General features: G+C 44.9%; 1 protein-coding gene and 1 long non-coding RNA gene across 3 annotated transcripts in view; one reads left to right on the top strand and one right to left on the bottom strand.

The window, feature by feature from the left end:
- Window positions 1–18,046, bottom strand: part of Mb21d2 (Mab-21 domain containing 2) — a 127,929-nt gene extending 109,883 nt beyond the window's left edge. Inside the window, exon 1 of one of the 2 annotated variants that reach the window (XM_004654260.2) lies at window positions 17,795–18,046. In XM_004654260.2, the coding sequence (XP_004654317.1) occupies window positions 17,795–18,005 (211 nt within the window). In that variant the 5' untranslated portion in view covers window positions 18,006–18,046. The remainder of the gene's footprint in view (window positions 1–17,794) is intronic. The other variant, XM_045150730.1, reaches the window with a different exon arrangement.
- Window positions 16,615–17,802, top strand: LOC123460841. The gene is made up of 3 exons (XR_006637240.1): window positions 16,615–16,880; window positions 17,122–17,358; window positions 17,471–17,802. It is a non-coding gene; the product is annotated as an uncharacterized LOC123460841 (long non-coding RNA).
- Window positions 18,047–26,247: the final 8,201 nt, after the last annotated feature.

Below are 26,247 nucleotides of genomic sequence, written 5' to 3'. Positions count from 1 at the left end.
CCAGATCCTTAAAGAATAAAAAGAACCAAGACCTGCTGAGGTGCTTGCTGAAGGTGGAAGAAATACAGAATGGGTAGTAGAAGAAGGTACTTACAAATCCAAGGCCATGTGACCAGTTATAAAAATGAGGAATGTAACTGCCATGTTTCTGTCCTACCTTGATAAGGAGTATTTGTACATATCTACACCAATATTAAGATTCAGATCATTAGCTATCTGTTGTTGAATTTATATTTGACCTATTATATTAGAGACTAAGCATTCCTCAAGGAATCTTGCTTTGTGTTGGGGGAATATTTTGCATTTCTGGTTGTACTTGGGATAGTTATACAATGTTAGGCAGGATTATGAACTTGTTATTATTTTCATTTGGAAATTAAATATGATGTAAGGAGATATGGTTTGGTATCAAGTTGACAAGGGGTGGAATTGGGATGGCTAAGGTGTTGTCAACTTGATCTGTTTAGTAATCCACATAAATCCCTTTCAAATGGGTCTCTGAGGTTATTTCCAGGAAGGATTAACTGAAGGAGGAAGTCCTTCCCCCAGAGGGTGCCCTTTCTGTAAGGAACCTCTGGGTGAAAAGAGTTCCTTCCTTCCACTTGGCTGTAGGAGCTGTTTGCTACCTTCCAGCATGGACAGAAGACTCCAGGCCTTCAGTACCAGATCGGGACTGCTGAGGCATCTGGCCATGTGGACTGAGCAGCTACGATGATTCTTGGGCCTGCAACTGCTACTGGACTGCCATAAACTAATCCAATAAGTTCCCTTTATGATATGATTCATTCTAGCGATTCCATTCCTCTAGAGAACCCTGACTAATACAGACAGAAAACATGAGTGATCTATAATTCCAGCATGCCTATAGGATGAAGGGAGGCAGAAGCAGAAGAATCTCGGAATGTGCAGGCCAGCTAGCATGATGTTCGAAGCCAGACCCAGCCTCAAACAAGGTGGAAGACAAGGAACGACTTGACACTTGAGGTCATCTTCTGGCCACACACACGTGCCATGGTATGTGTTCACTAGCATTCATACACCTAAACTCACACATACGCACAAAGAATAACTTTCTGCAACAAAAAAGAAAATAATTAAAAAAAAAAAAAAAGAGGTGATGTTCTGCTGGGGCTGAACTAAGAGTGTGACCCACCTGAGGTTGGAGCATGAGACTGATGGAGACAGGTCTCCAAGGTTTCCAGTTGTGAAGCGAAGGAAACAAAGAAAGGGAAGACAAAAATAACCCCAGACTAACAAGTAAGTTGGTTCCGAGTTTCTACATTGTCAAAGGGTCGTCTACTTGTGGTCATTTACATTTTTGTTATGGTTTTTCTCACTAGAAAAAGATGAATAAGTAGGCTAGAATGTAGCCCATGCAGATTCCAATTCCAGCCCTTTAACATCATCAAGTCCAAGAGCTAAAGAAGTTACTTCATTCTAAGGACTGATTTGGGACCGCATGAAACGTGCTTTAAATCAAGTTCATCTACACACATGTGCCCAGACAACACAGGGAAACTGGGAAGGGCAAGCACTTTGACAAAGTATTAGTCACTCTTCAAAAATAGTCAAAACAAGGCCAGGCATGGTAGCACACGCCTTTTATCCCAGCACTTAGGAGGCATAAAGTAAGTGGATCGCCATGCATTTTGAGGCCAGCCTTGGACTACAGAGTGAGTTTCAGGTAAGCCTGGACAAGAGTGAGACCCTACCTGGAAAATAAACAAACAAAAAAGAGTCAAGGGCTGGAGAGATGGCTTAGCAGTTAAGGCACTTGCCTACAAGGCCCAAGTACCCAGATGTGACTGCTCAGGACCCATATAACCAGATACCCAACGTTGCACATGCATCTAGAGTTCATTTATTGAAGATGAGGCCCTGGTACACCCATTCTCTCTTTCTCTCTCTCCCTCCTACTCTATCTCAAATAAATACTTAACAAAATACTAAAAGTCAAAACACTAAAGAGGCAGATCTTTTCATTCATGTACAACCAAATCTATTCATTTTGATTATAAAAATAAACTTATTAAAAATACATTGGCATCTGCCTTTCCCTAGAAAAATAATTTGCTCCCCCTTATCCCCACAACAACAGACTACATTAACTATGTCCTAATTAAATGTTCTAAATCTAGAAAGCAACCCATTAGGGTAGAGAAAGGAGAAAGCAAAAAAAAAAAAAAAGCATGCATTGTCATAAAACTGCCTTAATTTACTCAGTGTCAAGGGTCCAGTTAACTTTTGTAGGGCTTAAATCAATCATTATTGACCCACCTCTTTACTTAGGAGAGGAGGAGGCTAAGGACAGGGTTGGCTTTCATAGGAAGGATGATTCAATAAACAAAACCACAGCATTAAAAAATGCCAGTCCGAGCTGGGCATGGTGGTGCACACCTTTAATACCAGCACTTGGGAGGCAGAAGTAGGAGGACTGCCATGAGTTGGAGGCCACCTGAGACTACATAATGAATTCCAGGTCAGCCTGGGCTACAGTAAAACCCTACCTCAAAATAATAAAAAAATAAAAAATGCGGCACCTGAGGGCTTTAGAAGATCAAGTGACAGTCATGTCTACACTGGAGCCAGATCCAAATCAGCTGCCAGCTTCTAGAACAGCAAAACCAATCTCTTCTCTGCTCTGCCTGCTATTCTGCACTTTTACTCACACTTCAACATCTGTCACTACTCCACATCCTCCACCATTAACCCCACAAAGTTTGGGATAGTCGGTTTCCTAAAGGAGCAAGGAAGAAATGAAGGAGCCAGACTGCTCGAGTTTAAGTCCAGTCTCTACCACCAGTCTGAACAAATGAATTCAAGACATTGGTTTCCTTAGCTATAAAGTAGGGATCATAACAGTGACTAGATTTTGTGAGGATGAGATGAGACAGCAATTCTAAAAGCATGTGGAACAGTGGGAAGGTTTCCCAATTTCATCTCTAGCACTGTTGTTTGACTTTGAGCAAGTTACTATCCACCATGAGTATCATGTTCACCACGACCACCATGCCACCAAGGCCTCCCCTTCAGTAACTGATGTGGTAGGTGAATCTGCCTCAGCAGGATCATCACTGGCTTAACTGACTCCTAATTCTCTCAATGCTGTTAACAGCTCCAAATCCTACAAGGCTGTAAACTCCCAGACCAGCAATCAGGATGGGAGGTAATGCTGGTTCTCCTGTCCATGGAGGTAGGTCTGCCTGTAAGACTTTCACTCCTCCTACCTCAGTGGGTCTGGCTAGCCTTCTTAAAAAAAAAAAAAAAATATATATATATATATATATATATATATATATATATATATGTATGTATGTATGTATGTTTGTATATATACACTTGAGAGAAAGAGAGACAGAAAGAGAGAGAGAGCAAGCACACCAGGGCCTCTAACCACTGCAAATGAATTCCAGATACATGTGTCTCTTTGTTTGCCTGGCTTACATGGGTCCTGGGGAATCCAACGTGGGTCCTTCTCAGGCAAGTGCCTTATGCCTGCTAAGCCGTATCTCCAGCCCCAGCCTTCTTTACTCTAGAGTCAGATAGCTGAGAGATCAAAATGTCTGTCAGAATGTTGCGAGCTGGGAAGGCAGCACAAGTGTAAGAAATGGACACACTTCACAGGAGAGAAACAGGAGCGGAAGAGACAAGGAATAATTGAAAAACCAAAGCAAACAGGACAGATCAAAACTACGCTCTGCCTATGAGGTTATCTTCTTAGCATCCTTCCCTTAACAGCAATTAAGAGAACTTCACACTACAAAGCGGCTTTGTATCTAGGGAAATGTTCCCTACCTTGAAGCATAGATCTCTCAAAATGACTTCCCTTCTTCTTCAAAGCCAGACAGAGTCTTCCCTGGGGAGCAAAAGCTATGGAGTCAACTGGCTCTGGTACAAATACCTTTCTCAGAAGCAGCTGTTACCCAAACATTCACTTAACCTCCCCTCTCCCAAACATGAAATTAGACCTCAGGATAATGGAGACCTCTCCCCTTTTTGGCCCTCAAATTCTGGTCTGGAAGACAGGGAGGAGGAAATCTGGCTACCTAATTCCCAAGTTTCTAAGGAATATTAAACTTGTAGATTTCCAACAATGGTTTCTACTCTTGGTAGGAAAAAAAAGTTTGGTTTTCTGTTTGTGGTCTTTTTATTTTTTCTAATGAAGTTGAAGAAAGGTTCAGACTTGATGTTTTCTGCCTAATGCTAGACATCTTGGTTTCAAATCTCAAAGTAGCTCCATGATGTCTGGTACAACATCTCTTTGCTTTGATTTCTCATCAGTAAGATCATCCTCAATGTTGTGGAGATTTAGTTAATAAAGGTGTGGTGGTTTGATTCAGGTGTCCTCCATTCACTTAGGTGTTCTGAATGCTAAGTTCCCAGCTGATGGAGATTTGGGAATTAACACCTCATGGAGGGAGTGTATTGTTGGGGGTGGGCTTATGGGTGTTATAGCCAGTTTCCCCATGCCAGTGTGTGGCACACTCTCCTGTTGCTATTGTCCACCTTACGTTGGCCAGGGGGTGATGTGATGTCCACCCTCTGCTCATGCCATCATTTTCCCCTGCCATCGTGGAGCTTCCCTCTCGAGCCTGTAAGCCAAAATAAACCTCTTTTTCCCACAAGCTGCTCTTGATTGGGTGATTTCTACCAGCAATGTGAACCTGACTGCAACAAAAGGTAAAGTATGAAACACTTACTGTGCATAGGGTACAATATACATTAGTTTAGTGAGGTTGTCATTATTTCTAATGTTATTTAGTTTTTCAACACACACACAAAAAAAGTATTTGGAAGGCATGCTAGAAAAATTAAACACACACACACATCCAAGGTACACAGGAAACCTAGGGCCTGACCATGATTCTGCTCCAAAGTAACTAGGTGCTCTTGGATGAACTACTGCCTCTCTCTGGACCTCAATTACCACAGCAAGGAGCCTAAGAATTCCCCTAAGGTATTCAGATCAGAAGGGATAGTGAACAGTGTTTAGAATGCAAAGTCACAGTGGGCATCCCAGACCTCTAGCATCAGACCCTGGGAGTGGAAGCAGCCATCCATGATAACAAGCAGGTCATCTCTACATCCTGAAGTGTCAAAAGCACCTGGAGAAGAAACAACTGGGAAGAGGACAAGAGATGGTCTCTATTGTCACACCTCTCACTCCCTGAGCTCCCTGACAATGAGTGTGGATGGCACTTAGCGAGCCATCTACCAACTTGTTTCCCTTACCATCTAGTCCCTGGGCCTCAGGCACACCAGCTCTGGTCTATGAAGGCCATCGCTTTCACAATAGGGATGTGAGCCCCTCAGGCACCTTTCTGCCAGTGGGAACATGTTGCTCCAAATCAGAAGCAGCCTGCATGAAAACAGGCAGTACACACCAAGGGCACGGTAGAAAGAACAAACTGTTGTTTCGCCTTTATTAATCACAACGCAAGCCGCACAAGCAGCTGCTATTAAGAACAGCTGCAGCTACTAAGAGGGTGATCTTGAAGCAGCAACAAAGTGCTTACAAGTTCAAGGCATCCAGGCACAGGCACGTGGAGACCCGCAGGCTATGGGCTTGGTGCTGCCTCCCATCTCATACCTCCCTCTGGTCTAGCAATCCCCCTTGGCCCACTCCCCATGGCAGGCAGGAAGAAGGCAGGAGAGGAGGTTTTCCCGAATAGAAAGGCTTGAAGTGTACTTCCAAGAGCTTGAGTTTGAGCCTATCAGCCGCCTCTGACCTTAAGCACTGAACTAGATTTCTCTTGATTATCATTTCTTCCTATGTTTCAACAGGTACAACAATGGCACTTACTTAACAGAGTTATGGTGAGAAGTGAAATGATACCCTGCAGATGAAGGTAAGGTATTTTGTAAACTGGAGAGGACTAGAGAAACAGATATATTGTGATCCCACGAACACTGCATTCTAACCCATAAGGCACCAAGGCAGGGCTTCCTGTTCCTGGCCTACGGCCATCAGAGGTGAAATCAGAGAGTTACAGGGCTACAAAAGGCCTTTTAAGATCTGTAATCCTGCCTGGCATGGCAGAAGTTTGGAATCCCAGCACTCAGAGACTAAGGCCCATGACTCTGAAAGCTGAAGCCAAAAATTCAAAGCCACACTGAGCTATGTAAGTTGGAGGCTAGCCTGCGTTGTATAGAAAGACTGTCTCAAAATTAAAAAGTAAGGGCTGACAAGATGGCTTTGCTGGTTAAGGCACTTGCCTGTGAAGCCGTAAGGACCCAGGTTTCAATTCCCCAATACCCAAATTAGCTAGATGCACAAGGTGGCACATGCAACTGCAGCTCATTTGCAGTAGTTGGAGGCCTGGCACGCCCATTCTCATTCTCTCTCTAATAAGTAAATAATTAAAAAAAAGAAAAGAAAAACAAAGCCAGTTGTGGTGGCACACACCTTTAAACCCAGCACTCAGGAGGCAGAGGTAAGAGGACTGCTGTGAGTTCAAGGCCAATCTGAGACTACATAGTGAATTCCAGGTCAGCCTGAGCTACACTGAGACCCTACCTTGAAAAAAACAAATAATAATGATGAGGATAACAATAAACAAAAAGGACTTGTCATCCAACTTCATGTCTACCTTTCTCCCTAATGCCACTGACAAGAGCATGGCTCAAAGAATGTCCCACCTGGAAAATGCAACCTCCAGGAAGTTTACTTGGCATTGGTCCAATCTGAATGCAAGCCACCGCTCCTCCTTGCAAAGACCCAAAGTGCTGTAATTTAAGCCGACCGGGAAGCTGCTGTCAAGTGGAGTCCCCACACGACTCGTGGAGTTCACGCCACTGTCTTGTAGCGCAAAAATACACTTCCAACTAGTCTCTAGAAGGCTGGCGCCTTCTTCCATTTTATGTCTCTATATCAAGAAAGTTTTCACTCCATTCTCCCCAGTTCCCTCCATGTTCAGATATTCCACGCTTCTTTTATTTGCAGCCCCCATCCTTATTTGTTTGCAAGCTTCATCATGTGAATTCCTCTAGTCAACAAAAGCCCTGGAAGTAAAGACCTTGCCACTTTGCACTTACACAGTAACTGCGCCATCGGAGCTACCCTAGCACATGCTTGGCACACCAACATATGCTGAATGAAGGACATCACTGTGTACACACTGCAGACATTTAAATCCTACTCAGAATAAATTAAAACATAAATGGCATGTAGACCAACTCCCACTATTGGTTTTATTCAACTCATAACTGGAAATCCATGTCTTCATGTGTTGAAGATAAAATATTAAAAAATGAAGAAACAAATTGAGTGACAGTTTCCTCATGACCACTTTATTCCTAGCAGATAACTATCTCTAGTTATTGTTTTATCTTATGCAGAGGGAAATCATGAAAAGGCACTTAGGCTGAAAACCAGATAGCTGTTTCCTAGAGACGGGACCTCCCTCACAGAAAAGCAGAATTAGGAACTGTCCTTAAAGAGATCGCTCAGCTGTCAACTGCTTCCCCAAGCTCACTGTAAACACTGTCACAAACCCTAAGGACAGCTGGATAAGGCCTGACAAACAGACGTGGAGCATGTATGTCACAGGCCTTGTACTGCCACTCCTCTCTCAATTAGACTAGCCCACTGTCATGGTTGAAGTCTACTTGATCAAATCAGGAATCAAGCAAGAGACATAAAAACTGGTGGATGGGGAGAGCTTCCCCCACAGTAGGTGGCCCTTCAGGTGTTGGATGACCTACAGAGAAGCTCAGAGGAACACGGGGCCTTTTGGCTGGTTGCCCATGCCACCTGCTGGTGCCCGCGTCTACTCAATTGCTATTTTCCTTCATGAACATCGGAATCCAGCTTCTTCAACCTTCCAAAATGGACTGATGAAGACCAGCAGCTCTCCAGGAATCCTCCAGACCTTCAGTGCCAAATATTTTTCCTGCTGACAGCCATTGTACCACCGGCCCATATCCCATAAGCAAATGCAGTAAGTCCCCTTTATAATACATATGCAGTCCATGGGTGCTGTTCCTCTAGAGAATCCTAACACACCTACTATACGCCCTCAGGTCACAAGGAGAACAGAAAAGGGCAGGCTGCTGTTGTCTTGTCTGAGAATACAAACTCATCCTAGCAACTGAGAAAGACGTCTTAAGGGCAGAAAAGCCCTACTGCAGTGTCCTGTAACAAACAACGCTTGTAGCTGGAATGGGTCTTGTTCCACAACTTATTCTGCAAACTTACTAAGTACCTTCCCAGTCTCGGTGCCCTATAATATATTACATTGGTAAAATGTCATGTGCTGCTAAAGTGGGTTGAGAGAAGACTCTAGAAATAAGATAAACTCCACTCGTCTCAGACCCAAGCATGTTTACAACCCAAGGATTCAAAACATTGTGCTCTTGAGAGCAGCTACAAAGCAAACCATTTCCAAGGTTGTCTGCCTCTCCTCCTCCAAATCTTAAGACTTGAATAGAGGTCACTATTGTCGATCCCCTGGTATAAAAATTCCTGTGGTGGCAACTGCTAATTGGAAGCCTCCCCCAAGGAAGCCTCTGTGAGGAGCCTCAACCTTGTGACTCCAGCTGACTGCACCAGGGGGCTTCTCCAGGACTTTCTGCTTGATGTTGTTGAATGTCCAGTTTGATGGTCTATTATTTTCTGCTATTAACCATTTCTTCTTTTCCTTTTGCTTTCTGCATCGGGAATCAACTCACTCATTCAAAGCCAGTACAGCTGTCATGGATCATTTCTTCATACAAAATGTGACCCTATCTGTAAATGAGGTGAACAGTTCCTATACAACCTTTCTCAAAGGGTTAGCCTAATGACACCATGCATCCTGAGAGTGTGGGCTGTAGTCTACAAAACATTTTGTTTACTGATCAAAGGTAAATTTCTACTGGTGGTAAATGACCATAGTTTATGACAATAAAATATCAGGCCGAGTGTGGTGGCACACGCCTTTAATCCCAGCCCTTGGGAGGCCAAGGTAGGAGGATTGCCATGAGTTCAAGGCCACCCTGAGAGTAGAGTGAATTCCAAGTCAGCCTGGGTTATAGGGAGACCCTACCTCAAAAAAAAAAAAAAAAACCAATGCTGGGCATGGTGGCCCATGCCTTTAAACCCAGCATTCAGGAGGCAAAGGTAGGAGGATTGCCACTAGTTTGAGGCCACCTTGAGACTACATAGTGAATTTCAGGTCAGCCTGAGCTAGAATGAGACCCTATCTCAAAAAATGAAAGGGGAAAAAAAAAGAATCCATACAACTGGAGGAGGAAGTACATGAGGATTTTGAAGATGTCTGCCCAGCCTCCTGAACTCCTTGTTGGGAAGGTGACTGGTGCCAGCTTTACACCGTGTCAAGTGCGAGCATGAGCAGGCAGAGATCCAGGGGACCTAAGGTGCCTGGGGCACAAAAATCAAGGGCCACAGGAAAGGCACACTCCCATAGCTACTTGTCTCTGAAGCTCTTGGCATCTCTGGCACTCACTCTAGACATTTCTTATACTGCCCTAAGTCTCAAGAAAGGTTGAAATGTAGGGTAGGGAAAAATCACCCATACCCTCTGTCACATAGGAAATACAATCTGTGTTACCTTGGCTCTAGAGATGACTATAAAGCGTGGCTGTGCAGAAGAAGATAATGACAGAGGCATTGTCAAAAAGTCCTCATTTCTGAAAATGAGAAGCTTCACAAGGAAAAGCTCTAGAAAAGGGACTCGTGTCATTTTGCAGTGAGTGAGTACCTACTATGCACACAGCCTCACTTTGTGCAGCAAACAACTCTAGTGCATGGGGAAGAATGCATTAAGAGCCGTAAAGGAGAACACACAAGGATGGTTTCTCTCCTTGGAGAGATACAAAAAGGCCTCATGTGCAATGCGACCTTTGAGCTGGGAGAGGAAGATCAAGCAGACATGTCCAGCTGGGACCTGGAACTCCTTCTGTGTGCGTGGGGTGGCAGGGGGCGGTGTTTGTATAGAATGCTTCTGAGACAGGATCTTGCTAGTGTTGGGCTGGTTTGAACTCACTACATAGCTCAGGCTGGCCCACATTCAATCCTCCTGCCTCCCAATTACTGAGATTGCCAGTGTATACCACCATGCCCTGCAGAAGCAGAGAATTAAAAGTGAAGACCATAATGTTGCACAGAATTTCAAGTAAAACTACTGAAATATTTAATCCCAGCACTTGGGAGGCTGAGGTAGGAGGATTACTGTGAGTTCAAGGCCAGCCTGGGACTACATAGTGAATTCCAAGCCAGCCTGGGCTAAAGCATGACCCTACTTTGAAAAACCAAAAAAAATTTTAAAAAATATACAATATGTTTTACAAGTAAATTTGTGATAGGGTATCATGTGTGGTTCTTCATGAATGCATTAAAATAAAATCTAGAAACTTTCCACCATCATTTTGTAGCAACAATAAATGGTGTTTTGAAATGTAGGTGACACTATACTATGAAATGAAAATACCTGTGATTTCTATTAGCAAAAACTCACGTGACTATGGCTTGCTACCTGTGTTTATACTGGAAGGAAATGCTTCACCTTATTTAGACTTAATAAAAATAAAGCCATCCTTCTCTCTCCTTCAGGTTCACAGATTTGGTATTCTTTCCATGAAGCCAGGCAAAGGGAGAAAGAGAGACATGGAGTGTGACTGTGAAGAACATGTGAAGGGGGCAGGACATGGCACTGAAAGGTGACGAAACCCCCAGTGTTCCCATGGTAAAGACCCTTCATCACCCTCAATTACTCAGTCACAGAATGTGCTCCGAGTTGCAGAATGGAATCTTCTTTTAGAATAACAAGAAATGAGTAGAGGAGATCATCCCCCTGGGTTTCAAGACACAGCTCCTCCATTAAAGTTGGTAGATGACAGCATACTGATAAACCTATAAAAAAGCACACACCCATATGATTTGTCATGCAACTGCATGCAGGTACAGGAGAGAGCATGGCAGAAACAGTGCTTTCTAGTGAAATACACATGAAAATAGGAAGAGGTTGATAGTGAATAGACTGTGGGAGAGATTTTCCTTCTCTTAAGGCAGCATCTCACTTTAAACCAGGCTATGCTGGAACTCACTCTGTAGGCCATCTGGCCTGTAGACCCACAGCTATCCTCCTATCATAGCCTCCTGAATGCTGGCACTGAAGGCATATGCCACTACACCTGGCTTTGTACTTTGAATCACTGGAAAACAGGCAAAAAGGGTCCAACACAGCCTAGGAGACTTGATCAGAATCACACAGATGCCACATACTACAAAACAGAACTGGTACCAGAATTCTAGAACTTCCTTCTTTTGTACTACACAAAACACTTCCAGTTCAAGGCTGGAGAAATGGCTCAGCAGTTAAAGTGCTTGCAAAGCCTAAAAAAACCTGGGTTCCAGTCCCCAGTACCCACGTAAAGCCAGATGCACAAAGTAGCACATGCATCCAGAGTTCCTTTGCAGAGGCTGGAGGCCCTAGTATGCCCATTATCATTTGCTCTCTCTCTCTCTCTCTGTCTCACTCTGTTTACAAGCAGATAAATAAAAATACTTTTAAAAAAAGATTTCTAATTCAGGATTGGACACAAACAAATACATGAAGTAATTACTAACCCCAATTTGCGTATTCTCACGTGTTCAGAAACTGAGGCTCAGAATCCATAAGAGACTAGCTCAAAGTCACATAGCAAGCAATTACAAAAAAAAGACTGAACTAGAATTTGGGTCTCCTTACTCTCCTCAGTACAGAGTACTGTTCTTGTTGAAAGCGAGGGCTATACATCATTCTGATCTTTGTTAGGTCCCAGCTATGTCTCCGACTTGCTACAAACTTGGGCAAACTCCAGCATTTTCCCTCTCGTATAGTCAGCCCCCCATAGCCCCTAAACTCAAAAGGTTGCAACGATGATTAAATGACACAATGATGTAAAACCCTATCACAACTTCTGACCTCAATCATTGTGCATTGTGCCCTGCTTCACATGGAAGAGCTCCAGTCCCAGCTTCCAGAAGCAGACAGACAAAGGCCCTTATTGCACTCGGCGGACTGGCTGTGGTCTCCAGTCAGCCAGGAACATGCTCCTCATGCGGGGAAACAGCGCAAGTGGGCACAGAACGTGCAGCCCCAGGGCTAAAGCCAACAGACAAGAGTGCTGAGCAGCCAGTTTGGGGACCTGTAGGGATTCTGAATCAATGGATCTGGAAAGGGACCAGAGATTCTGAATTGTTCCAAACCTCCCCAGAGAATGGCAGTGGCTTAACATTCAATGGCAAGTTCTCAGATCGACAAGAGGGGATCTAATAGGCTGTGAATAGCAAAAGGGCTCAAGCCTAATCACGAGCAGTGCTGTCTCCAATGATGGCACAGCAAGGACCCATGAGAAGACCCAGGACTCCCAACAGTTCCAGGGCCCTTCTGTTGAAGAACAAAGGCCAGCAGCTGCCTGGAATGAAGGAGAAAGAATTGAAACCAACTCACAGCAGCGCAAGCACAGCATTTAGAGCCCCCCCCACCACCACCACCTAAATGTATCATGTTTCAGAGCTGGAACAAACTCCAAAACTCATCTTAAAATGTATACAGGCATGGGACACTAGTGAAAACAACTTTAAGGAACTTACCAAGAAGCAGGAGGCTCACAAAGAAACAACTCAGTTAGTATTGCTGAGTGAGCTAAATAGGAGAAAAGTAGCACTCAGACATCAGAAGGTCAGGGCTTCCCAGTGGCCTAGTTTGGAGGGAGGAAATGCCTAGAAACAGAGCCTAGACACAGGGTCCAGGAGCCATCTAAGGCACTGAAGGGGCAAGAGAGGTGACTGCAGCCTATTCTCTTAGAGTGCACTGTGTAAAAAGAGTAGGGCATCTCCCAAATTGACCAATGTGAACCTCTCAGTTTGTGCTATTTTATCCTCTGAATCCTTCTTGCTGCTTGGCAAACAGTATTATATTCATCAAGTACTTGTTGAGGTCATAAAAGGAAAGAGGGACAGAAGAGGCAGAGACAAGCAGAGAAATTGTCCCTGCTTCTGCAGAGTAAGCAGGCTCCTGAGTGAATGGAGAATTCCCCAGCAGTAGTGCCTTTTTTGATTGTCTGCAAAAAAAAGGGGGGGGGCGACGGAAACTAACGGTTAGTAACAGGTACATGAGCTTTTGAGTCAAAGAATGCCTGGGTCTAAAAGACAAAAAAGAAAGAAAACACCTTGTTGCAGTTAGTTTTGCATTGCAGGCACAAAGCACCCAACCAAAAGCAGCTTGTTGGAGGAAAGGGTTTATTTTGGCTTACAGACTTGAGGGGACACTCCATGATGGCATAAGCAGAGGGGTGGGCAACAAGTAACAAGAAAGTGTACCCAACACTGGCAAAGAAAGGCTGGCTATACCATCCATGAGCCTGCCCCCAACAATGCACTACCTGCAGGAGGATCCAGTTTCCTAACTGCCACCTGCTGGGGACCTAGCATTCAGAACACCTTGAGCTTCTGGTGGACACCTGAGTGAAACCACCACACACCTGAACCTAAACTCATGTTCTGCATGGCCCTGGTATCCTCTTTGAGCCTCAACGGTTCACCTCCAATGGGGCATTGACTTCATCTTCAAAATTACGTCGGACTAAACTCATTCTTAAAGTTGTCAGGAAGATTAGCGGAGCTGATGGGTTGATGCAAAGGATCTGGCACCACAGTAAACACACACTACAAACTTAACTAAAGGCAGCCTGTGTTGGAATTAATCATGCTACACATGGCCACAGGCAATCTCGTCCTAGGCTGCTGTGAAATGTACTCTCGAGTCCTCTCTGGTGTCAAGCTGCAGAAATAATTCCAGCTGAAGTTCATTAGGTTTCCTAATGAAGCGCATTTCTTTAAATAAATGATAAAATCATGTATGCATTATTTTTCAATTAGTAAAGTAATTTTACATACAGATATAATACTAAAAATGCAGTACAGTTATCTCTGTGAAGTAGATTTAAAAAACCTTCTACCACACACCCAGTCGGAGGCAGACTAGGGGTGGAACTACAGATTTAACTAAAATGATCATCATTTTCTCAATCAAAAATTCAAATAGGTGATCTTTTGGAATAAAATACTCAAACTTAATGTGCCTCAGAAAAGACTCTGATGATACTAGCATTATGCTAATGCACTTAGCTGAAATCAATTATAAATTCTAAAAGTATGAAGTATTTTTTAAATAAGTAATTTTTTAAAAGTCTTCTCTAGATTTTTATGCATCTATTTATTTTATTTCATTTCTTTCTTCCTTTTTTTTTTTTTTTTTTTTTAGTGGTACTGGGGATTGAACCTCAGGCCTCACTTGCTAGGCAAGTGTTCTACCATTGAGCCATGCCCCTATCATGCATCTATGTTCAAGAGACTCAAGTACAAGAGAAGTGTATCTTTAGAGTCTGCTGGTAAGGAGTTTTAGTAATGACTCTACTATTTTTCAGCTAGTTAACCTTGTTTATTTCTTGCCTCAGTAGATTTCAGGATTGCCAGCTGCAAAACGTAGGTGCAGTCCATGTGTAGTTCTGACCCTGAGGAGGTGGACGACAATGACAGCCACTGTCATGACCATGCCATGCCATGGTACCAACCTCTTTGTCTGTAGGTGACTACATGTCTCCTGTTACCTTCACCATACCTTCATTTCCACCTACATTCCATGGAAACACCAGGAGTCTCCATCTACCATCACCCAGGAATGAAAACAACAAAAGAGCCAGAAGAGATATTATGCAAATACAAAATATTATTAAAACATTAATGAACTCGGGTAATTTCCCTGAATTTTGATAAATGGTGTTTATTATTTATTATGCACTGCCAGCCTCTCACACAATCTGGGCTCTCAAATATTAACTAGATAATAATAGCAATCATTCTCCTAACAGGACAAGGTGTAAAGAAATAAGGAGTGAGTGTGGATGGTTCCAGCTAACACCTGCTTCCAAAGGAACTGGAACCTGTACAAACCAGAGAACATTGGACCAGCTCAGAGACCACATCAAGCAGCAGATTAACCTTTCAGCCTAGCAGGAGGCTGCCTGGACCAGACAGAAGGGTGGGTGCCTTAGTGCTGACAGGTCACCTATTACAACTATCTACCACCACTTTACTCATCTTTGTCAAATTCTTCCCAAACTAGAAAAAAAAAGAAAAGGTCTGGAAAGCTCACGGCTTATGGCTAACAACCATATAACATAAATAGTGTCTTGCTTGGCCACTGGCCTGACCCCCAACTGCCTGCAACCAGAGGCAGCATTATCCACGGCTCCATTAAAGAGGCTTGTACAAACTCCTTGGCCATTTCATCCCGGGCGTGCGAGGGGATAATGCTTTTAAGCCGCAGACAATCCTCAGGTGCAGCTCAGAGGGAGGCAGGACAAAGCCAAGAGACCCACCACCCCCAACCTCACCTCTGCCAGAATCCCTGAAATGAGGGTCTGATGCCACCCAAGTAACACCTTAACAAGCTGAGGGTCATTAAGACACCTCATTCGCATATTCATGAAAGATCCAAGGCCCTGGCAAGGGAAACAAAGTGTACAAAAAGAGATTTTGTTTCTTAAGCCAAGCGAAAATCTGCTTTAGAAAAAGTAAATCCACACGGGGGGACCCTTGCTGTCGCCAAACCCTTCACTTGTCTACAGCAGCCAGCACCTCATTAAAGGAAAGCAAGGGATTGGAAAATAAATGCAGCACCACACACAGGCAAGCTCCTTTCACCATCTGCCTGATAGTGTCTAGAGGGGCAAAGAACTCAAATGACACTCCTGAATTCTCTCTCCCGCAGGTGGAAAAACCAAATTCCCACAGTGGTGGGGGGGAAAAAAAAACACTTGCAAGGTCAGCTAAGGAAAAAGGCATAGAAGCAAATAAATCCAGCTTACCTGTCACGACAGTGCCATCCCTGACATTTAGCACATGCATAAATTAAGCACCCTAGAATAATTCGCGCTTTAAAGATGGAGAAGGGCCTTGCTAACTGGGTCCATCAGATAAGGGCACAGCATAGAAGTTCCTAGAGGGCCGGGCATTTAAGCCATCCCGGCAGCTTGCATTCTCTGATGCATAACTACCCTCATGACCTATTTCCACTGAAGGTCCTAGTACAAGAGACATGAAAACTGACCCAATGGCTGACTTCTGTCATTTATGCTTAAGAGAAAGACCATGATGAGGCAACTCAAATAGCTGTCCTGAGCTTTCTATGCTTCTCCAGCTTTCCGACAATCACTGGTTTAGTTTTTAGGCTAAGAAGCTTTGTCAGTGCTGTCATGTTCCGTGGGAAAGTTCCCATTCCCAACAGGTTGTGGATTAAAAAAACTTAAATAGATGAACAGTTGACTGTCTCAATAAAGAGCCTTTTTCATACACCCCACTTAGAATCCACTTGGAGAGTACGGAGCAAAAGAAGGGAAAGACTATGTGTTAACACGTTCCATCCAAATTGCCTAATGGTTAATATTACCAAATTCAGTCAAAATTAGCCACACTTGAGCTAAAAGGAGGAAGAAAATCTGGACAGAAAATAAGGTATCCAGGAGAGAGCTAGCAACAGACCACGGGCTGCACTCCCTGCAGATCGCAGAAGGAAGGCACACACTCTGTCCTCTGTAATCAAAAGGCCTTTGCTAATAGCATTTTCCACTAGCTGGAAAGAGAGCTGGCTGTGGAAATGTTTGCAGAGCGCACAGAAACTCGCGATGGAACACCGCTACTCGAGTCTCCGTACGGCTGAACGTAAACCCCGGGGCCACGCACTGCATGACAGCCACGTCCGTGGCTCGGGGCGGCGGACGTGCCTTCGGCTACTCGGTGGCAGTAATCCCGCCGCAGAACGCCTGGGGAGTGCCTGGGTCGCTCAGACTCGGCTAGATTATTTTCTTTTACAAGGCATCTATTGATGTTGGGGGTAGGTGAGGGGCCCAGAGGTTGGGGGGGGGGGGGCGTATGGCCGCATACTTTCTAATCCCTGGGCTTCTGTGAGTGGGCAACTCCAGCGCTAAGCCAATGCACAAAAAGGAGGGGGTAGCGGTCCTCTGCGGGTCTTTTTGGAGGAGAGAATTAGGAATCCCAAACTCAAGGGCAACCTTGGAGAAGTGCCGGAAATGCTTCCAATGGCTTCAAAGTCAAGTCTATTTGCAAATTTCAAGTTGCAGGAACTCCGGGACGCCCAGACTACTAGGGCGGATTACTCAGGAACACCCAACAAGTTTGGCCACCGGGGGCTCAGCGTGACAGAGCCTTGCCGCCACACGCGAAAAGCAACTTGTCGCTCCGGCGCGGAGCAGGAGCCCCGGCGCTGCCCGGGTGCCCAGGGCTCGGAAGAGCATCGGGCCCCGGGGCTCAGAAGGCAATGGTCCAGGGCTTGTGAACCACATCGCACATCTGTAGGGCGCCCCGGGTCTCACCTGGCCGGCGCGTCGCTGGGGGAAACGGGGGGGGGGGGTGGATTCTTCCCGGGCGCCGCTAACCCTGCCTGACCGCCCTCCCTCCCCGCAGCGCCCGAATTGACAAAAGAACCAGAGAAGCCGAAGGCAAGCGGCCCCCGGCGCCCCACTGCAGCCCAGAGCAGAGCGAGACAGCTCGGCTGGCCGCGGAGGGAGAAGGAACGAGGAGGAACAGACGAGTACCGCCCCCCTCCCGACACCCGGCAAAGAAACCCACGGGCGAGCGCTCGCTCGGGCAGGGGGATTGGGCTCTGCCACCCCGCTGCCCATCGCGCACACACACACGCGCGCGCGCACGCACACACACACAACACACACACACATGCACACTCGCACACACACGCACACGCCTCCCCCCGCCCCCATCCCTCCTCACCCAGCATGGAAAAGATGAAATCCTTGGCCGTGTGGATCTCCAGCGCTCTCTGGTCGTCGTATTCCCGTTGGTCGTGCCTGGTGAATTCTTGGATGAGTTTGTTCAATTCCTCCACGCGAGCCCCGGACCTGAAATCCAGCTCCGGAAAGGCAGGCTTGTTGTTGCAGCCCAGGGAAGCCGCCTTGCAGGCGGTGGGAGCCGCCATCTTCATGTAAAAACGCGCCGAGCAGTAGCTCCGCGGCGGCCGCGGCACCCACCCCGCCCCCTCCCCGCCCCCCCCCACCCCCGGCCTCCCCCACCCGCCCGCTCCCCTCCCGGCCTCGCCCGGTGCGGCCCGGCCCGTGGGTGGGCGGGCTGGCGTCTGGGCGGGCGGTCCCCTAGCCTTGCCGCGCCGCGCCGCGCGCTCCGGGCGTCCCGGCTCCGGGAGGAGCCCCGTCTGCGGCGGCTAGGGTGCGTGTGGGGTCCCCCCTCCACCTCCGCGCGCCCGGGATGCTGCGGGGGCCGGCCTTTCCTCAGTCTTCGCTGCCCGGGTCGCGGAGCCTCCCCTAGGGGCCAGGAAAGTGAAGTGGAAACAATGTGAAATTCACCAGCTCTGAAATCAACAAGCTGCCGGCTCCTGTGTTACGGAGCCAGCGACCAAGCGTCCCCATTTAAAGGGACAGCGCACCCGATGGAAAGTAAATAAATAAATAAATAAATGGCAGAGGTCTGCGCGCTTCTATCATTTCCCAGGCAGGAGTCGGGCTGACGCGCGCGAGGTGTGGACGTGTTCTTTCTCCACCTCCCTTGGGGAGGGGGAGCTGGGCTTGCCAAGCGCATTCAAGGAGAAAGGAGTCTTTCTACTGCGATCTTAGGGCGGGGTCCGGGGCAAGAACAGCGCCAAGGAAGTGTTTCCATTTCCCCCGCCTCAAGAACTCCAATACCTTCAGAAGGAGAATGAATATGAAATCTATCTTCTGCCCCTTTGACCTCGACTGCCAAGAAGGAGATTAAGTGAATCTCGTGTGCTCCCCCCACCGCACATAGACGAATTCCCTCCCATTAACCGCTCAGGTATCTCTACCTTTGTCCTGGGTAATTAGTTTTCCTGGATAACAACTTATTCAATTTAACATCTAATGAGTTAATGAGGGCAGTCTGCTCTAAGGTAGAGACAGGAAACTGAAGTGTGGGAGAGGGGAGACAATGAATTGCCCCGGGTAACAGTGAAGGTTGGAGAGGTGAAAATTCTCTCGTTCAACTAATAGAATTGCAGCTCTCTCCGCTGTAGAGAATGCCAGGGATGGTGAACTCTGCCCATCAGCCAAAGGACGAGCCTCCTTCAATGGAATTACGCTTTCATGACAAGGCAGCCTCAGTCTGAGTTGTAGTCCTCCAGACAGACAGGTTAGCAAAGGTGGACAGTGGTCTTAATTTTGTATGACTCAGACTCTAAGGAGCTATGTTGGCTCTTAGGAAAAAAAAAAAAAAAAAGTTTAGCTGTTTCCTTAATTCTCCAAACTATATCTTGACTCTATCCCAAAGTTCGTGAATTGTATCAGGCCCTTTTCATTTTCTTGCCTGGGTTCTCATAGCTAAAACACACATTGTTTTGTTAAACCCAGAAGGTTGTCCAGGCTCTGCCATATCTTCCTCTATGAAATAGAATAATTCCTGCCTTGGGGGTTGTTTTAAGGACGACATGAGACAAACACTTCATATAAGGAATGGCATACTAAGTATTTAATAGAGATGAGCTCTATGATCTGCTGCTGCTGTGAACTTCTTTCCTTTTTCATAATCTTTTCTCCATTGTTGTCACCGAGATCTTTACAAAACATGGATCTGCCATTGACGTTTTCCTAGAATTTCCTGTTATCTTCCTTCTCAACTTTATGACAAAACTAATTCCACAACCAGCCTTGTCTGGTCCTTCCAACCACCCCCCAAACCTTTCCTGCCAAGCTTGTAGCAACCTTTCCTTCCTAGGAAGCCCCACTGCACCCTGTCAGAAGCTCTCACAGGACATGGATGGATTTGACCTTGCTTTATCACTGCTAATGAAAGATTCAAGCTATGAGATTGCCTAGCATGCAGTAGACTCTGGGTTTCTCCCCCAGCACACTGTAGGGTGGGATGGGAAGGAGGACCTTACACAAAATAACTGAAGCATGTTTTTGTTGTTGTTTTCTTAATTTCTGAATCATAATTAAGACATTGTTCCTTCTTTGTTGCCCCCCCCTTTTTTTTTTTCTTGTGATATTTACATCCCAGAGACAACAGGTATTTCACGGAATGTACTGGTTGTAACTTTGCTCTGGGCCTTGGTGCTTTTCAGTGACCTAGTCTTTGTTGCTCGTCATTGCCTCTTCTTCCTTCCGTCTAGAATGTAGATGAATGAGAAATACCTTTTCTAAACTCTCTCAGAACTGAAACAAGATGGTGTAAATATCTTATCACTGACTTTCAAAAACAGGAAAACAAAAAAAGTATCACGAACAGTATTTCCTGACCAATCACTTGGAAGATTCTGGGACCTAGTGGGGGACTAGTGTGGTAGCCAGTTTAGGGCCCAATCAGGGAACATCCAGCCTATCCAATCAGCTCCCTCACCTGGACTTCAGGGCTAGCCTGAGCCCAAACCAATCAGCTCTCTCTCAGACTCACCCAAGCCTAAAGATATAGCCCATCACAATAAATTATAAATAAATGCTTACCAGGTGGTCATAACCTCTTTTGCCTGTTCATCTCTCCTAAACCTCCAGAGCCCTGCTCTGGTAAACAGTCAGCGTATCTGGGCTAAGAATCTGGGGAGACCCCTACTCCTACATAGGCTGTCTCCCTCCTCTTGCCTTTTTCAGGTGGCTAGAGCTCTCTGTAGATTCTTCCCTTTCCTCTCCCTCCCCCCATGGGCCCACCCACCCCTGTGCACATGTGTGACATCATGCAATTGTGTCACTGTGTGTCTGGCTTACTTGGGATCTGGATATTCAAACATGAGTTCTTAGGCTTTGCAGGCAAGTGCCTTAACCACTAAGCCATCTCTCCAGCCTATGGATTTAAAAAAATATATATTTTTTTATTTATTTGTAAGCAGAGAGAAAGAAAAGAGAGACAGAGAAAATGAACACACCAGGGCCTCCAGCCACTGCAAACAAACTCCAGACACATGTACCACTTTCTGCATTTGGCTATATGTGGGTACTGGGGAATTTAACCCTGGTCCTTAAGCTTTGTAGAATGCACTGATTGTAAGACAACTGATCCGGGGCACCCGAAATTTATCAGTGTATTGGCAAGGAAACTCTAGTAAACTATAACCTAAAGGGCAATTGTCATGTCTCATCTCTTTTGCAACAACAGATGTAAAAGAGTTCTTGGCCCATCTTATAACTTCCCCCAGCCCTTGGGTTTTTAAGACAGATTCTCATAATGTCTCACTATGTAGCCCGGGCTGGTCTGTAACTCAGGGTTCTCCTGCCTCGGCCTTCTGAAGCCTGGGATTGCAGGCATGCACCACCACATCTGGCCATGTGACATTAACTGGCTTGTCTGAATGAATGAAGTACAGGAAGTCAGCACTTTGGTGAGGGCAATCACACGTCTCAATCTTTGGCCTCCCAACATCACTTATGGGTTGGTTCAAATATATATCTCCTTGCATCAAATGAAATACTTGTATTTTAATTCTTCCCCCCTCCATTGTGTACGTTACATGACGTAGTAAGAAAAAGATACGAAGAGGAGAGAAAATAATTTCTACAAGATCCTCACAAGTGAGCCTTGTGATAAAAAATGCATCTTTCAAAGCTGGGGGGATGGATGGCTAGGTGGTTAAATGTGCTTGTTTGCAAGATCTGCTGGCCTAGGCTCAATTCACTAATCACCCATGAAAAGTCAGGTGGGCAATCACTTGCAGTACCAAGAGATCCTGGTATGCCCCCCACACATGCAAAATGAATAAAAAACAATTCTAAAAATGCAACTTCCTGAAGCTTTGGGAAATGACTAAAGGAGCCTACCATCTGTAAACACTAATGTAAGCTCTTTCTTTACTTGCTCCTGTATCCTCTAAGGAGAGCAATTGCATTTTCCACTGGGAGGCAGAACTTGCCCCTCTCCCCCCCTCCTACTCCCTGATTTCATGAACACCACCTTGTAAAAGAAGTCTCCTTCTGGCCCCTCTGCAAGCTGTTTGTTTTTAAATCAGCTCTGAAGTCTTGTGGCAAACTCTTAGCCATGAATAACCGGTCTGTGCAGAGCATGGATTAAAAATAGCAAGCTCCACATCCACATGATGGATTAACAAAATATAATTTTAACCAGAGTTTCTGTGGTCTGACAGGGATTTAAATAGCTGCCCGGGCTATAAAATGTGGCCTTCTTGGCCAGCTGGATTCTCAGTAAAAGTCTAACATATGGAAGTAAACCAAGTTGCTTACCATTTGCATATATGCACAGGAAAGGGAGAGGCACCCATCACCGTGCTGGAACACTGATGAGCTAAGGGACTTGGAAGATGAAGGCCACCTACCACCTTTATATTGCAGACAGGAGAACTGGAACATAGACTTGCCTAGATAGTAGGGACAGCACTATTTCTATTTTTCAGAGTGACTAAAAGTTTAGTTAATACTGGTTGGGTTTCTATATTGCCAGAAAGGGGCATGGAAAAAGCCATGTAATTACACAAAAATCACGATTAAGAAAAAAAAAAAAAAAAAGGAGAGTGGCCTTGGGAAAAATTCACTCATTTTGCTTGAAATGTAAATCTTAATAAGCTGAGAATTGCTAACATTTGCAATCATTCATTTATGTTTCTCTGGCAATGGTTATATAATTAGGATAAAGCTACATCAATCTCTTTCTCTTTCTTGGGGATTTGAACCCAGGGCCTCACATATAACCTAGGCTAGCATTCTACGTCTGAGCTATATCCTCAGTCCTTCTTATATTTTTTGAGATAGGGTTAAGTTGCCCAGCAACCTTCTTGGACATGGGATTCTTCTGCTTCAACATCCTGACTAGCTGGGATTAAAAACCTGTGCCACCAGGCCTGACTAAATCTCTTGAATTTATAAAAGAAATCCTGGAGACCCTCAAGTCTCTGCTTTGCAAACTGGGCAGCTTTGTCACAGATAAAATCAGGAAATGAGATGTCACTGAAGTCCCTTCCTACCAAGCCTATGACTACCACTGTTCAGTAAGACTGCCTGGTTCTAACAAGATAACTCTCCAGTGTATTCCACCTCTCAATAGGCTCCTCTTCAAGAGATTCTGGAGATTTTTCCCATTCCCCCAATTCTGGACCCTAATCAACAGCCTAGGTGGGTGGCTCTCTCCACCCCAATCAGATTTGTTTTTATTTGAGAGAGGGGCAGATAGAACTGAGGGGAGGGGAGGGGAAGAGAGGGGAGAGAATGCCAGGGCCACCAGCGCCACAAATGAACTCTAGATGCTTGTGCCACTTTGTGAATCTGGATTATATGTATCCTAGGGAATCAAACCTGGGTCCTTTGGCTTTGCAGGCAAGTGTCTTAATGGCTAAACCATCTCTCCAGCCCACAGCCTGTTGTTTTAATCTCTCTTCCTGATGCACTGGGGTAGGAGAGAAGGAGATATACATGTGCAAAGAGAAAACAAACTTTAAGAGTGGGGATAATGATAGATAACTATTAGAATTCTTTACATGGGAGAGCATTTTGCAATTCAACAATGCCCTATTGAGCAAAAACAAAATTGAAATTAAAAATAAATCATTACTCAGTTTCTTGTAACCTCCTGCTAAACAAGTCATTCCCATTTTGGATATAAGAAATGAAGGCTCAACGAGATGATTGTGTTTGCTTAGTTACCAGACTGTAACTGTCATCTTTCAGCTGTATATTTCCAAGTCACGAAGTTTCCTCTAGTTGCCTGATCTCTTGTCTTGTCTCCACAAAAACGCATGCTTCATGTGGGGGGGTGGCTGTGCCTGTTTTGATCAGTGGACCTGGGACAGAAGTAGGTGATCGATAAATATTTGAGAGATGGAAAAGTAAATGAATGAGCCAGTGCCTGACTTCTTTCAATCAGGCATTTAGGAAAACATCAATAATCTCTTAACAGTTGAGAGTTGGTGAACACTGGAGCCAGCATTTCACATATTCCATCAGACGCAGAGCTTTGCTTAGTCGTGAGTTCTCAAATCATGTTTTATATTCCTTTTCTCCCTACCTTAAAATATAAGCATAGGCCATTTGCTCCACAAACATTTAGCAAGGTAACTTTAAAAAAAAATAATGAAGACAGGCATGTTGGCACAAATCCTTAATTCCAGCACTAGGGAGGCAGAGGTAGGAAGCACCTTTAACCAATGAGCCATTTCCTAGCCCTGTTACAAGTTTCCGAGGCCCACTGTGCCACTCCCCCTAGGCTACCCTGCCTATAAAGGTTCCACAATGTCCTCAAATTAATGTCATGAGCTGGGAGCCCAGTGTTCAAAGCATGATCCACAACTAACAAATGCATCTAGCTCCATCACCTCTTTCAAAACCATGGAGGCTTCATGACCAAGCAATCCCTTAACATCATTACACCCTCTTCTAGCCCATGAACTTGCCCTAATCTAAGTCTTCTTTCCTAAACCATATCCAGCTTTACTTCAGTACTTGTCCACAGTGGAGCATGCTGCCTTGTCATGAGAACAGTAGAGATGTTTGGGTTAATTAGCTTTTATCAATTAATTAAGAAGAAATTAGTTCATATATTTTTCTGTGTGCATATAGAAGACTGAAACAGGAAAAGAAGGTAGTGAGTACATAAAGACTTCAGAAACAAAGCCCAGGACATGGGAGCATTTTCTAAAAATAAGAGATGCTCCACATGCAATATACTGCCTTATGAATTAGTCAGCTCCCATCACAGGAGGTGTGCAGAACTTCATGCCCTTCCTGCTGGGTTGGGCCACAGGAGGTTCCTGACTTGTAAGGCTGTTGGACTTCAGTCCCAGAAGTGCCTTTCTGCTCTGAGAAGCTCCAACTCTATGATACATTTTGGACTAACAGAATAACTGAGAATTCCCTTTTTACAAGGACAGAGCACCTATTGTGCACTGAACATGAGGTATTAGATAGATCTTTCATACGCAGCTTAAGATAAAATGTTGTGTCATTTATTTGTTTCTAGAAAATATATGTACACACACAAACACATACATATGTATATGTATACCTATGTATATATACATATACACATATAATATATATAAATAATTTTTTTGCCATATATATGATTCCTAGCTTCTGGCTTTCTTTTTAAAAAATATTTTATTTTTACTTATTTATTTATTTGACAGAGAAATAGAAAGAGAAAATGGGGGCACCAAGGCTTCCAGCCACAACAGACAAACTCCAGACACTTATGCCCCTTGTGCATCTGGCTAACGTGGGTCCTGGGGAATTGAGCCATGAACCAGGGTCCTTAGGCTTCACAGGCAAATGCCTTAACCGCTAAGTCATCCCTCCAGCCCACTTCTGGCTTTCTTGCTGTCCACTTCTAGCATGTTCTTTCTTTTCACTTATACAAAAGCTCTGTGGTATTGAAACATGCACACACACCGCACATACACACCACATCTCCAATATGTATTCAGAGATCTCATGAAAGGGAAAAGCAGGTTGTTCCCTTAGCACATTAATCTGCTCACTCACTGAACAGGTCTATACCACTGAGAAGGAAATCCTAGCAGTACCTGTTTTGTTTCCAGCCCTTGCCAAGGGAGGATTCTCTAAAACCCGTACTCTAACCAGTTTATTGAAAACCTTGGCTTGCACCAACCCCCAACAATGCCCAGTAGTCTGTAAGTAGGAGTTTCTCTTGATGTGGGACTTGGTGGGTTGATTGTGGTCCAGATCTCGTTTTAAATTCCAACTTGCCAAACCTGAAGAGAGGGCACTTGGTGGGAATACAGACATTCCTTTAGCTCTGACATTATCATGCACAGCCATAGATGTAATTCATGGACCTTGCCTTCTAACTCTGCTTTCTCTCTAAGTACTTTCCAAGGAGAAACAAACAAAATCAAAAGTCCACCCTAAAATGCTTTACATTTCTCAGTGATTCTTACATAGCCTAGTGGGAGAAGGGAGAAAATTAATTTTTAAAGAAGTAAAATATGAAAGGAGGGCTGGAGTGATTAAGGCACTTGCTTGCAAAGCCTAAGGACCCAGGTTCAAGTCCCTGGTACTCATGTAAGCCAGATGCACAAGGTGGTGCATGCATCTGGAGTTTGTTTGCAGTGGCTGGAGGCCCTCATGTGCCCATTTTTTCTCTCTTTCTCCCCCCCCTCATATAAATAAGTAAATAAAATATTTTATTTAATAAAAAATCAAAGAAAATAATGAAAAGAAGAAAACCTAGTTCCCTTACATATTCTGTGATATTGTGTATTTCCCTGAAATTTGCCTTAAATTATTTTGGAGAGTAGGGTAAAC

This window comes from Jaculus jaculus, chromosome 5 (assembly GCF_020740685.1).
Source record: "Jaculus jaculus isolate mJacJac1 chromosome 5, mJacJac1.mat.Y.cur, whole genome shotgun sequence".
NCBI classification, from domain to species: domain Eukaryota; kingdom Metazoa; phylum Chordata; class Mammalia; order Rodentia; family Dipodidae; genus Jaculus; species Jaculus jaculus.
This window is presented reverse-complemented; position numbering and strand designations above follow the sequence as displayed.